The sequence below is a fragment of the Monodelphis domestica genome, chromosome 2, assembly GCF_027887165.1.
Source record: "Monodelphis domestica isolate mMonDom1 chromosome 2, mMonDom1.pri, whole genome shotgun sequence".
Classification (NCBI taxonomy): Eukaryota; Metazoa; Chordata; class Mammalia; order Didelphimorphia; family Didelphidae; genus Monodelphis; species Monodelphis domestica.
This window is the reverse complement of record NC_077228.1, coordinates 35,107,280-35,123,126: the sequence shown is the minus strand read 5'-3', so window position 1 is coordinate 35,123,126 and position 15,847 is coordinate 35,107,280. Positions and strand designations below refer to the sequence as shown.

The window sequence follows — 15,847 nt, the reverse complement described above, 5'->3', positions numbered from 1 at the left end:
AGACCAGAATCCAGAACCTAATGTAGAAGATCATGGCAATCATAATGATGAAAAAGAATTTGAAGAGGACTGAAAAAACTGCTACACAAACACAAAAACTGCTACACAAAGAATAATCCACACAATCCATACACACACACACACACACACACACACACACACACACACACACAAGGTTCCAGTGCAAGAGTAGAGAAAAGAAAGATCATCAGTCAAGTATACAACAGCCAAATTTCCATGACTACAAAAGAGGAAAAAATCATCAAGAGCACAAACAGAGGAAGAGGACCTTGTTGTCCAAGGAACTGGGCAAGCTGCAATGGACAGCTAAAATTTTACTTTATGCACAATCAAGCAGGAAGAAACTTTAAAGGAGGGAAGTCATTTAAGGTGTCACACTGTTAACACAATGAACATCACACATAGGGACACACATGCAACATACACATAACAGCAAGAACGAAGTTGATCTCAACAGTCAACATGTAGACAAGACTCCAGCAACCTTTGGTAAGTATGTGCATGCATCACTACATAAAAAGACCCCATGCACAGAACAAACTGATCTACAGGGACCCTGGTGTAAATAAACGGGTGTCCACAAGTTTGCAAACTATAAACTATAAACTATAAATTGTAAATATGTATAAAACGTTCTGCAAAGTCTCAGGTAGATGGAAAAGTCAAGAGATTCTTCTGTCGGTCTGACATCAAAATCAGGGTCATGTAAATATGTATAAAAATAATATTGTGAATGTTGTACAAAGTAAATGGCATGTACTATAAGTTAACAATAGCAAATGACTTAGGAATACAGTATCAGAGAGTGTACATAATGTAGGATACATAGTATAATGCAAGATTAGGGTCAGATTAGTTCAGGGCCTAAGGAAGTTGAATTCATAGTCAGACAGAGTAAGAGACAGAGCAGGAATAAAATAGAATGTAAGAGTAAGTAAGGTAACAAAAATTGTATTAGATAAGATTAGGTTAGAATAGAATAGGATAACAATAAGAAAGAATTATATTAGTTTTCATAACAGTTGATATTATTCAAACAAATTAGAAGTAGAAAAACTGTTACACTGCTTACATTAGTTGATTCATACAAACATTGTTACAGAACAATTTTGTCTAACACTGTTTTTTCAATTTTGCAGCTTCATGTAACCTAACACACTTTCCTACCCAAACCTTTCCACAAACCCTTCTTAGAATTAGCTTTAGCTAGCTTAGTGTAAGAATGGGTTAGAAAAGATAGATTTGTTGTTTTGGGGGATAGGAACCTTAGTTAGTTAGGATTAGATGTTAGTAATAATAAGTTAATACCAGTGCAACTTCAGGAAAGGTTGCACAAGACAAAAAGTGGGATTTGTAATGATCAGGTACAAGTGAGAGAATTTTTTGAACCTTCATATCAGGGTTGAGGGAGAGAAAGAGTCAGTTGGAGAACGAGGGATTCTGGGAAAGGAAACTGATCGGAGAAAGATCTACAGGGAATTCTTGGCCTTTTGAGCTTAGTCCTTGACCTGGCAAGACCTGTTCCCAGGCTGAGGATTTCATCAAGAGCCACCAGAAAATATCCTGTTCCTGCACTCAAGTTCTTCCACAAACCTGTCATCTGTCTGATATCTCCAACCACCTCTCAAATGAGGAGAAGATACCTCAAACCCAAAAGGGGGACTGTGGACTCACAGAGGAGAGGGCCCAGCTCCCTTGCCCCTTCCTGCCTTCTTGCACCTATCTCCTTATAGTTTCTTTAGGCCAGATAGATACATAAAATAATAGTGAGATTGTTTAATTGGGAATATGGGACGGAGAAACCTGAGTCTGCGATAACACACTGCTCAGGTGAGAGTATGTAGGAAAACATTAGGGTAACCAAACCCCACTTTCCATTACCCAATCTACCTATAGATTCATCAATAAATCTTACAAACAGCAGTCATATTTGCCAAGACTCTTGATTATATCTGAAAGAGTACATGATCCAAGATCAACAGAGAGACACCAGGACCATCCCCTGCTGAGGCAAAGCCTCCACAGGGGCTTGTCTCCAAAGCCTCTCTGTACCAGAGGAACTGAGGCCATCCTTGGGTTTAGTTGATGGGGGGTGACCTGTCTTCAACTCCTTACTACCCCTTTACTCAGGGAACCTCAATATACCTTGTGTAGTAACTGACAACTGCCTCTCTCTTAGGAGAGGTGAGGAGGACAGAGACTAGTCCATTCAAGCTTTAGTTCTCTACCTCATATACAGATCATTCTCCTGAAACTCCTTGAGTACTCCACTGATAAACCATCAAAATCATGGAGAGAACCTTCATTTTTACCTCAGTAGCCACCATTTTTTACACTGGGAAGGCGCTAATTGAAATAATTAAGATATCTATGATACTTCAAAAAGGTATGGTACTTAAAGTAGGCAAGACAAAGTATTTTAAGAACTTTCTCACTATTAGAAGAATGAAAAAGGAGTATACCTAGAAAGACGAAAAGAAGCTATATAAGATAGACTGGTATAAAAAAGGATGGGAAAAAGGAACACATGGGGAGAAGAGAAAAGGAGAGATAGGAGGAGGTAAACTACCTCTCATTAAGAGACACATAAGTGGAAAATACAGATGGGAAAGGGTGGCTATTACTGAACCTTCAGTAATTCATCAGAACTAGCTCAAAGTGAGAATAAACCCACACTAATTGGCTATAGAAACCTACCTTACCCCATAGGAAGTCGGAGGGTAGGGAGAATAAAAAAGGAAGGAGGTACAGCCTCTGACATTGTCAATCACCCTCTTCTTGACATTCTCTTCTCTAAGTTTTCATGACACTACACTCTCCTGATTCTTTTCCTGTCTGACTACTTTTTCTCAGTCTCCTTTCTTGGATTTCCAACCAGATCATGCCTGTAAAGGTAAGTGACCTCCAGGACTCTGCCCTAGGGCAATTAGGTGATACAGTGGATAGAGTGCCATGCCTGCAGTCAGGAGGACCTGGGTTCAAATCTAGATACCAATTCTATTTGTCTAGCCTTTGTCCTTCTGTCTTGAGAGTTGTTACTAGAATAGAAAGTAAGGTTTTAGAAAAAGATAAAGCTAATAATGTACAAACTACCTATCCCTCAGTGATGTTTGGAGGAAAGTGCCTTGTAAACCATAAAGCATCTTCAAATTTGACCTATTATTATTATTGCTATTACTTAGACAAATCTAGCTCCAGACACTTACTAGCTGAGCAAATTGCTTAACCCTGTTTGCTTTGGTTTCCTCATTTACAAAATGAGCTGGAGAAGGAAATGGCAAACCACTCTAGTATCTTTGCCAAGAGAAGAGTTGGGTCAAGAAGAGTTGGACATGTGATTATTGTAATCAAGGAATAATGTTCTAAATTGACTAAATAAATAAATGTTTTTAAAAAGAACAGAAAAAATCAATAAAAATTAAATTTAATTAAAAAAAGAAGAGTTGAACACAACTGAAAATGACTAAATAATAACAGGGCTATGTCCTAGACCCTTCAGGATTTTCCCTCAATACTATCTCATCAGATGATCTCATCAGCTTGCTTGATTCTAATGATCATTTCTACACAATTATCAGCATTAACCTCACTGCCAAACTACAGTGCAAGAGATCTCTCATCTCTAGATACTTAATAGACATCATAAACCAAAGATCCCATAGACATTTTAAAAACTGTCTAAAACTAAATGCATTATCTTTCTCCCTAATCCCTTCTTCTTCCTAACATCCCTGTTCTGTGAAAGTCATCATTCTCCTTCCCAGTTACTCGGGCTCTGAGCCTAGATATCATATTTAATCTTTTACTTTCTCATCCCTATATCCAATCTGTCACCAAGTCCAGTGAACCTACCTTAACAACATCTTTCCTATTTAATTCCTTCTCTTCTCTGACATTGCCACCATCCTGGGGCAAGCCCTCATCACCCTCAGGGTTAAACTACTGCAAATAGTAACATGTAAACAGATTCCCCTCAACCCACTAGATTGAAGAGAAATAGCAGGTTGAGAAATACTGATAAGAGAAAACTCCCCAAATAGAGGTAGAGAGCGAGGAAAGAAAGGACAAGGAATGCTGATACCATGGGCACAATTAGAGAGAAACTGTTGGGGCAGAAACCAAAAATCAAAAACCAAAAGTCCTTTTTCCGTAGGGCAGGTGACTCCAAGAGCAAAGAAGAGAAAGCCTAATTCAATAAGAATATGGTCAGAATTCAGGAAAGACACTAGTACTAAAGGGGGGGGAGGAGGAAGTTGAACATTGCTTTCCCAATTATCAAAGACAAAATCCTGGCTTCTTTCACTGTGCTTCCCACTCCCTCCCTCACCTTTAATTTGTATCTAGACTTTCAATATACTCCAATCTTCTTGGAATTTTGCCTAAAGAATACAGCTAGAACTAAGTGAAGATCAGAAAATCTTCCCCATGAATAAAAAGTATGGAATCATTAGTATAAACTTTAAAACATCTATTTTAGCAGTTCAAAGACCTATCTTGCTCAGTTCTCATAACTAGAAGTGAATAAAACCACTGCCCAAGTGAGATGCAAAAATGCCTTTATTTCCATGCTAACTTATTACCTAGATCTTGAGATTTTATAATCACATGTATTCATAGTAACTGAGATTTTCTGAGGCTACCACAATTCAAATAATTAACACTATTGGAAGTCAATTCAGTTTCTAAGATCATTTCTCAAATAAATGGAAAATGGTCCTTGAATCTTAGTCTTAATACCAAATTCCAAACAAAATCGAAACAAATTTATCTAGCTTAATCTAAAGTATTTTAGTGTATAATAAAACTTTCAGAGCTTATTAGTTTAAAAGACAAACCAATGCATTTTCCCACTCAACCACCCCAAAACATACTAAAAGTTTAACTTTGTGATAACCTTTAAAGGAAATACACATTATTATAACATGAGTCACTTTTAAACCACTTAAGAGGAAATTATTTAGAGATTTAATTTGTAACAGTTTTTCTTTCATCATATAAAAATATTAAATCTGAAACTTACCTGTTCAAGTCCATATCTCCCCAGAGTATTTTCAAAAAAGAAAACCACACTGCACAAGGGTGAAAAAGAGTCCCTTTTTCTACTTTCATTTAACTTTAACTCTATTGATTATTTACTCTCAAACAGATCTTTGGTACTTTGAACTAAACCATTCCTCAGCTGAACACAGGGGGATTCTCAAATTTTGGTCATCTCTGTAATAAAATCAATTAAAGTCAAAGAATGAGTTTACTTAAAGCATCTGAAAATTCAAAAGTATTCATTTGCTAAATTTTGCTGTGACACCATATTATGAATAAGTACAAGCCTGTGCTTTCTCATCCTCAACATGGAAATTCTGACACTTTGAAGAGAACCAGAGGGAATCACTCACAGGATACAGAAATTTGGTAAACATTAGTCTAGAAGAAAAGAGGCTCAGAATTTTGAGACAAGCAGTTATATATAGTGGGAAAAGCCTTCAATTTTCAGTAAAAAGCCGAGATTGAATCCCAAGTCTACTATTTACCAGTATAATTCTGACAGGTTAACTATTCTGAGCCTCGGTGTCGTATTTTGTAAAATACAGGACAAATAATTATATACTTTATTCCTCACTAGTGGTCTATGTATTTTGTATGATTTTAAGAGATGTCACACATTCAGATTACATATTCTAGTCTATTCTACTCTTTCCACTGTGCCCTCAAGGATTCTGATGTTCTGATTAAGAAAATTCCCTTCATTCAAAACCTTTTCCTTTTTGTGTAGTTTCATTTTCTGGCTCCCAGTGAGAAACTTCTCTGTCCAATGGAACGGTATTACTAGTCTTCCTTTCCAATAGTGGGTGCATTTTCTCTCAAACCCCTCAATTCACCGGTCTTCAATGTGGAATTAATACAGCTTGTATCTTGATGCCACTTCTAGATTTCTCTTGTACCATCACTCCTAATGTGAGGTTCATGCTCTCCAAATTTATCATCCAATCCAGACTCTGGTAGCCATTATTACTGATACCCGGAATACGCTCTCACATTTCTCAATGAGTTGAGTACTTCATAGTCTTCATATCTACTCCAACTCTGATCCCCTTACTAGGGGGCTTCACCATCCATGGTGATATAACGTTGACTATCCTGTCCTCCCAATTCTTCAATCTATTCATCTCTCAAGACCTCCACTCTACCTGCTCACGAATCTCACTCCTAATATCTGCCCCAGAGGCAGTATACCATAGTATAATAGGCAAGCTGGGTTCAAATCTTGCCTCAGGCACTTACTAGTGTCTTACCACTAGTCTTCTTTACAATTAAAACAACAGAGTTCAGTGTCTGACTGAGGATCCTTCTGGCTCCCAATCTAGGATCCTCAGCTATACACATAGTAATCATACCCTGATCCTGATATTACCCTCAAGTGCTTCACTCTCAAGATCAAGAATTGTACAATTCCTTTAGCTGCTAACATCTACCACTCTCTCCCCTATGCATTACTCCTCCCAAACGGATTCTTCAAGCTCATCAATCTCTCTACCCCTCAGTACTTCCCCAGGCTCTAACTTCTGTTCGGTTTACACAATCCTCCCTTCCCAATCTTATCCCCTCACTGAACCAACTCAACTGTAGACCGCGCTCTACTTTAAAATCCTTTGCTTCTTTGTCCACCTACCCTGGGCCTATTCTTAGGGTGCCGACTAGAGCTGAAGGAAGTCATCCAGCTATGCTAACTGGATCCTTAGATAACATGTTATTTCATCTCCGTTCTGTCCTCACTGTAGTACGGCAATGCTTTTATGTCTTCATAACGGAATCTCTGTCCCCTCCACAATGGTTATTTCAATCTTTTTCCTGTCCTAGATTCCATAGCTCTTGTCCCTCTACTCTTTCTGCTGAGGTACTCACTTCATTTTTCACTGAAAAAGCCAAGGCCAGGGACAGCAAGGTGGTTCAGTGAATAGAGAGCCAGGTCTAGGCATGGGAGGTCAGGGGTTCAAATCTGGCCTCAGACACTTCCTAGCTGTGTGACCTTGGGCAGCCATTTAACACTCACTGCCTAGCCCTTACCACTCTTCTGCCTTAGAACCAATACACAGTAATGATTCTGACAGAAGGTAGGGGTTAAAAAAAAAAGAGGTCATTTGCCAAGTGATCTCTCTTTTCTCCTCATCACCTGACATTATTGTTCCTGATCAAATAGTGACATCACACACACACCCCCACACACGCTTTATTCCAGTTTCTAGTAAAGAAGCAGCCTTTCCTCTTGCCAAGGCCAACACTACACATATACTTCCCAAACTTCCAGAACAAAAGTCATTATTTTTCCCCTAAAATCCTCAAAAGACACATCATCGGGGGTAGCTGAGTAACTCAGTGAATTGAGTCAGGCCTAGAGACAGGAGGTCCTAGGTTCAAATCTGGCCTGTACAACTGAAAAATCTGTTACCCTAAAAAAGAACTACATATCCTGGGAGCCCACTGACTTCCTGTCATTGTGTACTTCCTGTAGAGAGAGGATATTAGCGAGTGGGTGGTCCTCTTGGGCTCTTTTCTTGGGCTTGCAGCCAGTATAGTAGCAGTGGTAAGCTAAGCGCAGGGAGTTTAAATGGGCTTTGGCCATGGGCACATGGTCTTTATTTTGTATCCTTTTTATTCCTTGATTTCTAATGATCATTAATAAATCTCCAAAAATATAGTATTTTTATTATTGACATGAATTTTAATTTTTACAGGCCTCAGACACTTCCCAGCTGTGTGACTCTGGGCAAGTCACTTGACCCCCATTGCCTAGCCCTTACCACTCTTCTGCCTTGGAGCCAATACACAGTATTGACTCCAAGACAGAAGGTAAGGGTTTAAAAAATAAAATTAAAAAGATACATTGCCACCTGCTACAAAGTAGGGCCTCAAAGGAAGGTACTGGAAAATCTCCTTGCCTCCTTTAGTGGACCTTTCTCTGATTCTCTGGTACTGATACTCTGCCTCAACTCATTCCTCAATATTTAGTATACATCCATAACTTCATATTCTCCCCCTGCTAGTTATTCTGAACTCCTCAAATGTGATTTTCCTAAAATATAAACCTGATCACATTCAAACTCTAGTTGTTCCCTATTACCTATAAGATCACGTATAAATTTGTCTATTCTTTTCTTAAACTTTTTCCCAAAGTCCCCCACTCCCACCTTTCTGTTTTTCTTACACAATGATACTCTCTACAATAGTTCTGTGGTCCAGTCATAATGGCTGCTTCCTTATATAACACTGTCTCTCAAGTGTTTGTACTGGCTGGTCTCCAAGACTAAAATGTTTTCCCTCTTTACCTCCATCTCTTGGCTTCCCTTATTCCTTCAAGATTTTGCTCACTGCTCAGAGAAAAGGTAAGTTATCAACAGCTATATGAAAAATGCTCCAAAACAGGAATAATAATGGAAATGCAAAACAAAACAACTCTGAGATTCCATCTCACATCCATCAGGTCAGCAAAGATGACAAGATGCTAGAAAGGCTATGATTAGATAAGCATGATGATGCTCTGTTGGTGGAGCTATAAATTGGTTCAGTCATTCTGAAAAGCAATTTGAAACTACAGCCCCCAAATCACTAAACATATTATATACATATATTCTTTCACAAGAGATAACACTGCTAAAGACATTAGCCTAACTAGGGAGCATAACTAGGGAGAAGACTAGATGAATGAATAAAAGAATAAAGCATTTAAGAAGCACTTACATGTGAAAAGCAATATAGTTTACACCATAGCCATCTAAAGCAGTATTTTTTTGTAGAAGCAAAGAAGCAACATAAAGAAGGTTCCTATCAGCTGGGGAACAATAGGACAAGTCATGGTTTATGGATGTATTGAAATGAAAGTAAGTGAAGAGTAAGTGAAGCCTAAGAAGACTTGTATAAGCTAATGGTAAAGTGAATAGAACCAGAATAATTTATACAATGACTTAAACGTTATAAGGAAAATTAATGGTGAACGACTTAAGAACTCTAACAGATGACGATGAATTAAGTTTCCCTCTTCTTGTCAGAGAGCTAAGGAGTTACAAGTATGGAATCAGATATTTATCTTCAGACATGATCAATGTGTGTATTTCTTTTGATTGCCTATATTTCTTGGAAGGATCTGATATGGAAAGTGGGGTTTATAGATAGAGCAGAGGAATATGGATAGTAATGACAAAAGAAACAAAAGAGTTACCAATAAAACATTTTAAAAACACACAGAAGAGAGCAGAAGTTGAGAATAGGACAGTGTCTGGCAGTGCCATGCTAACTCTGACATATATTTTTAAAAATAAGGTGTATACAACAAAGATTCACTCTTTCATAAGCAAAAACCAAGTTCATTCTTCAAAACATTATGAAGGAGAAGTTAGTTCTAAAAGGGTAATTTTTTAAAAATTCAGTAAGCAATATAGTAGGTTGAAAGCTCTTCAGAGGATTTGAAGCTGTTGGTACTCGAGGGCTAACTGTGATCACTGCTTTCTATTTCCATCTTAGCCAAACCCCACATTTTGATGGGATTTGGTTACACCACAATAATGACATTTGTTGTAAAGTAATGCTAGTAAAAGCAATGCTGTGCTGGGTGTGCCTCATCTTTCAACTTTTTACAAACAATTTCATCTTGCATAAATTAAAAAAGAAGAACTTTTAGAAAATCCACAAACACACAAAACTAAAATTTCTGAAAAGTTCCAATGTCCATTTCTATATTACAGTCAGCAATTTTCTTGTCAAATGAACAGAGAGCCAAAGCAAACCCCTCCTTGCTTTCTCCAGAAAATCATTATCAGGTTTTTTTTGTCAGATTTCCATTAGCTGGTATTCTTGCCAGTTCTGTCAGGGTAGATACACATTCTCCACGCTTGCTCTATTGGGCCAGGGCTGAAGAAGCCCTATCCTTTGCTCCAGAGTTCCACATTTTATCTAGAGTTTTATCTTTTCACATAAAGGAAGAGGAGATATAAATCAAAGGACAGGATCTTTAAAGGAACTGTTTGTAACACCAACCTAACAAATCTGAAGCACTTATTAAAAAGGGGTGTGTGTGTGTGTGTGTGAGAAAGGATTGTTTCCAATCAATCCAGAGTATTTCTTTACCAAAACTATTTCTGCCAAAATATTATTTGCCCCTCTGCTTTAAAAAAAAACAACTAGCTCATATATGAATGAGAAAAGATAGAAAAGCAGCCACAGAGTTAGGAAAACATGGATTCAAGTTTTAATTCTGATGGCTTGAGAAAGGCACTCAAGCTCTCTGGTAACTATAAACTACAGAACTATGGCATGTCTTGAGTTTTCTCACTGAATTCCCTAAATAATGAAACCATAGACCCAGAAACCTCTTCACACACACACCCCCATGGAACAGATCTCCTCAATGAAATTTCCATAATCCAAAGTGGTCAGGAGTCCAATAATCCATCACCAAATTTCATAATTGTAACTGTATCTTATGTGATATAGAAAGTAAGGAATCAAAAACAATGAGGAAAACTTAGTTTTGACAGGCAGGTGGGAGAATAAGGAAAATGTATTATGGAAATTCTATACCCAGGGACACTGTCAAATACAGAGAAATAGGAAGGACAGTGGAAATGAATGTGGTTGCTTTTGGAAATCTATACTATAGCCAGCAAAGCTGGATCTAAAAATGCCCCTACCTGGATTCAAATCTGGCCTCAGACACTTCCCAGCTGTGTGACCCTGGGCAAGTCACTTAACCCCCATTGCCTAGCCCTTACCACTCTTCTGCCTTGGAACCAATACATAGTATTGATTCAAAGACGGAAGGTACGGGCTTAAAATAAATAAATAAATGAAAATTAAAATGCGCCCAAATATATTTGAAGGTACTCTTGGCAGTCATTATTAGAAAAGTTAGTGAGGGCACGAAGAAGGCGTAAATTCATCCAAGAGTTAATCCAATGTCTCTAAGATCACATTACAATTTAATTGGGAAAATATTCATTTCTAAATTTTTAAAAATTTGAACGTACCTTTCTAATGGAAAGTAATTTTTGAAACCAAATAAATAAGTATGCTTGTTAAATTTTAGTACTATGTACTCTTATATCACAATGGTATTAAGTACCAATCTTCATTAAACAGAACTGCACTGGGCAGAAAAGGGAAAGGTTCTCTGTTCTCTTCCCACTGGTGGCTGGTAATCTGGGCAGTCACTGGCTCCCACAATTGTTCCTAGCAGTACAAAGAAGTGTGATGATAGGATGTAAAAAAGCCACACATAACTCCCAAAGTAAAAAACTGGCTTTACATGCAAACTGAAAATTCTAGGGTTAAACAGACAGACACATGTGGTTCTATTCCATTCTTGCATAAAAGGAAAAGATAACATCTCTCTCCTACAGAGACTTCTTTCTCCAACCTCTAAGTCAGAGCTCAAATTCAATTGCGTTGGACCCTTCAGCTTGTTTCAAAGGACATTGTCTAGTAATTCTAACTCACGGGTTTAAATAACCCACTTGTGAATTCAAAGACATACACAAAAAAATAATGTATTTTTAAAAAAATACGTACTAAACTCCAAAATGATACAAATCATTCCAAATTTTTAGAACAAGACAAAGATTTTCTCATTATCTGATCCATATCTTTTATGTTTCCTGTAAATAGAAATAGCTTTAATAAGAAGATTAAGAACAAAGAAACCACAAGTAACAAACAGTAATTTTCTTTATGTATGTTGAAAATGACATTTCAGCTATTTACTGCCTCTTCTCAGAAAAGTCTTAAAAAACTGGGAATGAGCCCTTTCTGATGAGCCTCCTCTGCTACAATTAAACAATGGACCTATCTGGATTCCTGACTCTTTCGAAAATGTGAGAAAACCCACCAATCCCACTCACCTGTTCTGTTCTTCCAGTTTAGCCAGGAGTTCTAAGTCGTCAGGACTCAGTTGTGATGGGGAAGATGGTGAAACAGCTGGTGTGGACAGTGTGGTAGAGGAGGACGTCGTATGTAAAGAAGCAGATGGACTTGCCACCTGGCTGGCCATTTGGCTGACTGTTTGCGAGACTGTGTTCTTCACCCATGTGAGAGTAGAACTCAGCTTTCCTGCAACCTTGTTTGTCGCCACCTGTTGACCAAACACCCATAGATTTGTACTCACATGGAAATAAAGAGTTTGTGCAAAACTTTCCATGTATTTTTTACAAGGATATAATCTCTCTAGGAATTTTTCCTTTGCCATCACTGAACCTCAGTATTTTCTTGTTAAAGGTAACGTAGGTAGAATGATGTTTTGACAAATGCTTTTAAAATTATCTAGCTCTTTATTTTTAAAAATTAGTTCTAGAAATCACATTTTAAGAGAAATAACAAACAAAAAAGGAAAACAACCCTGACTGTCAAGACCTATTAAATGGTGTCTAATGAAAAGAACTGATAATGCTTAATCATGGAAAACATCACACTTCTTAGGGATATAATCACTAATTTCAAATACCTAAATGCTATCACAAAAGACTTATTTTGTAATAACAATAGCTGGCACTTAAAGAGCATTTTACAAGGTTTGCAAAGCACTTTGCAAATATTATCTCATTTGATCTTCACAGCAACCCTGGGATAGAGATGCTGTTGTTATCCCCATTTTACAAACTAGGAAACTAAGGCTGAGAGAAGTTCAGAGATTTGACAGGAGTTACACAGCTAATGAGTGTATGAAGGTGAATCCTAAAGTAAGAAGTCTCTGGGGGGCAGCTGGGTAGCTCAGTGGATTGAGAGCCAGGCCTAGAGATGGGAAGTCCTAGGTTCAAATCTGGCCTCAGACACTTCTCAGCTGTGTGACCCTGGGCAAGTCACTTAACCCCCATGGCCTAGCCCTTAACACTCTTCTGTCTTGGAGCCAATACATTGACTCCAAGACAGAAGGTAAGGGTTAAAAAAAAGAAGAAGAAGAAGTCTCTCTTACTCCTGTTTTTGTAGTTATAAAGAGCAAAACTTAGACCACTGGGTTAAAGAAAGATAATTTCTGTTCAACATAGGAAAAGGTTTCCTAATAAGTAAAACTGTCTAAAGGTGAGCTAGGCCACCTCTTCAGATAGTTAATCCCCAATCACTAGAAAAGAAGAGGTAGAAGACAGATAATTAATTACCTTTCACATCAGTGAGATAAAATAAAGGGCTATCTACATTAGGTAAGCTAGTGGATTCAGAGATCTCAAAAGCTCCTTCCAAAACCTTAAAATCCTATGTCTAAGCAATGGAAAGTGATAAATGCTGGAGGGGATGTGGCAAAATTGGGACATGAATGCACTGCTGGTGGAGTTCTGAATTGATCCAGCCATTCTGGAGGACAATTTAGAACTATGCCCAAAGGGCGCTAAAAGACTGTCTGCCCTTTGAGCCAGCCATAGCACTGCTGGGTCTGTACCCCAAAGAGATAATAAGGAAAAAGACTTGTACAAGAATATTCATAGCTGCGCTCTTTGTGGTGGCCAAAAATTGGAAAATGAGGGGATGCCCTTCAATTGGGGAATGGCTGAACAAATTGTGGTATATGTTGGTGATGGAATACTCTTGTGCTCAAAGGAATAATGACCTGGAGGGATTCCATGTGAACTGGAACAACCTCCAGGAAGTGATGCAGAGCGAGAGGAGCAGAACCAGGAGAACACTGTACACAGAGACTGACACACTGTAGCACAATCAAATATAACTGATTTCTCCACTAGCAGCAATGCAATGAATGACCCAGGACAATTCTGAGGGATTTATGAGAAAGAACACTTTCCACATCCAGGGAAATAACTGTGGGAGTAGAAACAGAAGAAAAGCAACTGCTTGATCACATGGGTTGATGGGGCTATGTTTGGGGATGTGGACTCTAAATGATCACCCTGGTATAAATATCAATAATATGGAAATAGGTCTTGCTCAGTGACACATGTAAAACCCAGTAGAATTGCTTGTTGTCTATGGGAGGGGATGGGAGGAGGGGAAGGAAAGAATCATGTAACCATGGAAAAAATATTCTAAATTAATTAATTAAATAAAATTTTTCAGAAAAAAATTCTATGTCTAAATCCTAGAATATGGAACCCATTAATCTCAAATCTAAACAAATTCTGTTGGATGGGAAAGCTCACATATCAAATAAGTATTCACAGGTTAATGGTCATTTAGTAATCCATTAACAAAAAATGTTCTCTGGTATCTTTATATATTTTACATGAAGACATCTATGTTTATGTATGTTGATATGAGCTGTGACTTTGATTCTACTCTCAATATTAAAAGGTCTCTATTCCATATACAGTACTCATCCACCCATCATTAGTTGTACTTGGAGCTCTGCCCACACCCCGTCCTCCATCTCCAATGAAAGGGTTAGGCAACTGGTTTTTGAGCTTTGGGAAGCTGTAAAAGCCACAGGGTACCTCTCCCTCCCCACTTAGCTTACAGTAGGCACAGACTAAAGTAGCTGGGCTGCTTTCAGAGAGTAAAATTCCTCTAGAGTGAATCAGGGACAAGGACTAAGAAACAGGTGAGATGTCTTTAAACTGGCAAAACACACACACACACACACACACACACACACACACACACACACACACACACGCCCCAGCATTCTCCATTCCTCTCCTTGCCCCCAAACTCTGACTTACAAAGGGAAATAAAAGTGAGTCAATCAATGAACATTTTTTAAGTGCTTCCTATGTAGCAGAGCCTGCAGGTGTGTCTTTTACCTGTCTTTGCATCCTAAGCCTTGGCACACAGCAGGTGCTTAATAAATGTTTATTGGCAGACTTACTGAGTGCCGGGGACATCAAGAAGGGCAAAGACAGTTGCTACCTTCAAGCAGATTCTCATGGGGGTAACAACACGTAAATAAACAGGCCCACAGAGGCCATACATAGAAGAGACAGCAGGGAATCTTAGTGGAAAAGGCTCTAGCAGCTGAGGTAAATGGAAAACTTATGGTAACTCTGGGGGATGGTCTGAGCCGAGTTGTGAGAAAAAAGCTAAGCCTCGTGATACCATTACAACACAGAGAGCCTTGAATGTGGAAGGCCAGTATCTGAGGTCTGTGAGACTTCTAGGTCAGGGATAAGGGCAACCATCTGTACTTGGGGAACCACAAAGATTCCAGATGGATGGACAGACAGACGGCTGGAATATACATATACAAGTTCTACAGAAAAATATATAGGAATCGGCCAGTCTGGCTTTCCATTCCTTGGGAGGATGGGGACAGAAGTCAAAGGACAAGTCTGGCACGGACACCAGCAAGCTTACACCAATTATGAAAAAAAGCTCCAGTAGATAAATCTGCTCATTCCCGGCCTCATGATTTCAAATTTAGTCACTGAGTCATTCAAATTTCTGCACACATTTCAAGTGCACCAAATACTTGCATTTTATGTAAACCAAAAAAAGACCCCCGGGCCCCTTTTATATACTGTAGCAAATGACTTCCATTTAACCAAAGTCTGTATAGTCTGCTGCAACTCTGGTCCCTTCAAGCTTCCTAAAAGGCCAGCCTGCACACAGCAACAGGTGAAGGCAAGAACAACCCTTTATATAACTAACACTTTAGATTTCAGGCTTCTTTTGTGAATCTGGAACATTTAGCCGCTTTCCTCAATAAGGCATCTTAACCCCTAAAATTTCCAAAAGGTAAGAAGGCTGAATTTAAAATTCCCTTTAGGTACTCTAATGCCGGGTTTTCTCGCCAAACCCTTTTCCTATCCCTAACTTCCTTTTCCACTCCTTCCTCAATTCTCAATGATGGCATGAAGGCAGTTTCTCTGCTAGCATTTGTTTATCCCAAGATGTCTCCCTA

The 15,847-nt window shown here is 38.5% G+C and overlaps 1 protein-coding gene across 13 annotated transcripts in view; it reads right to left on the bottom strand.

Annotated features, from left to right (window-relative positions):
* EVI5 (ecotropic viral integration site 5) overlaps positions 1–15,847 on the bottom strand; it is a 221,510-nt gene that overhangs the window by 117,969 nt on the left and 87,694 nt on the right. For 12 of the 13 annotated variants that reach the window (XM_007480307.3, XM_056815347.1, XM_007480308.3 and 9 more), the window contains one exon: positions 11,907–12,136. In XM_007480307.3, coding sequence (XP_007480369.1) covers positions 11,907–12,136 — 230 coding nt within the window. Of the gene's footprint in view, positions 1–5,041; positions 5,278–11,906; positions 12,137–15,847 lie in introns of those variants that run through there. The other variant, XM_007480310.3, reaches the window with a different exon arrangement.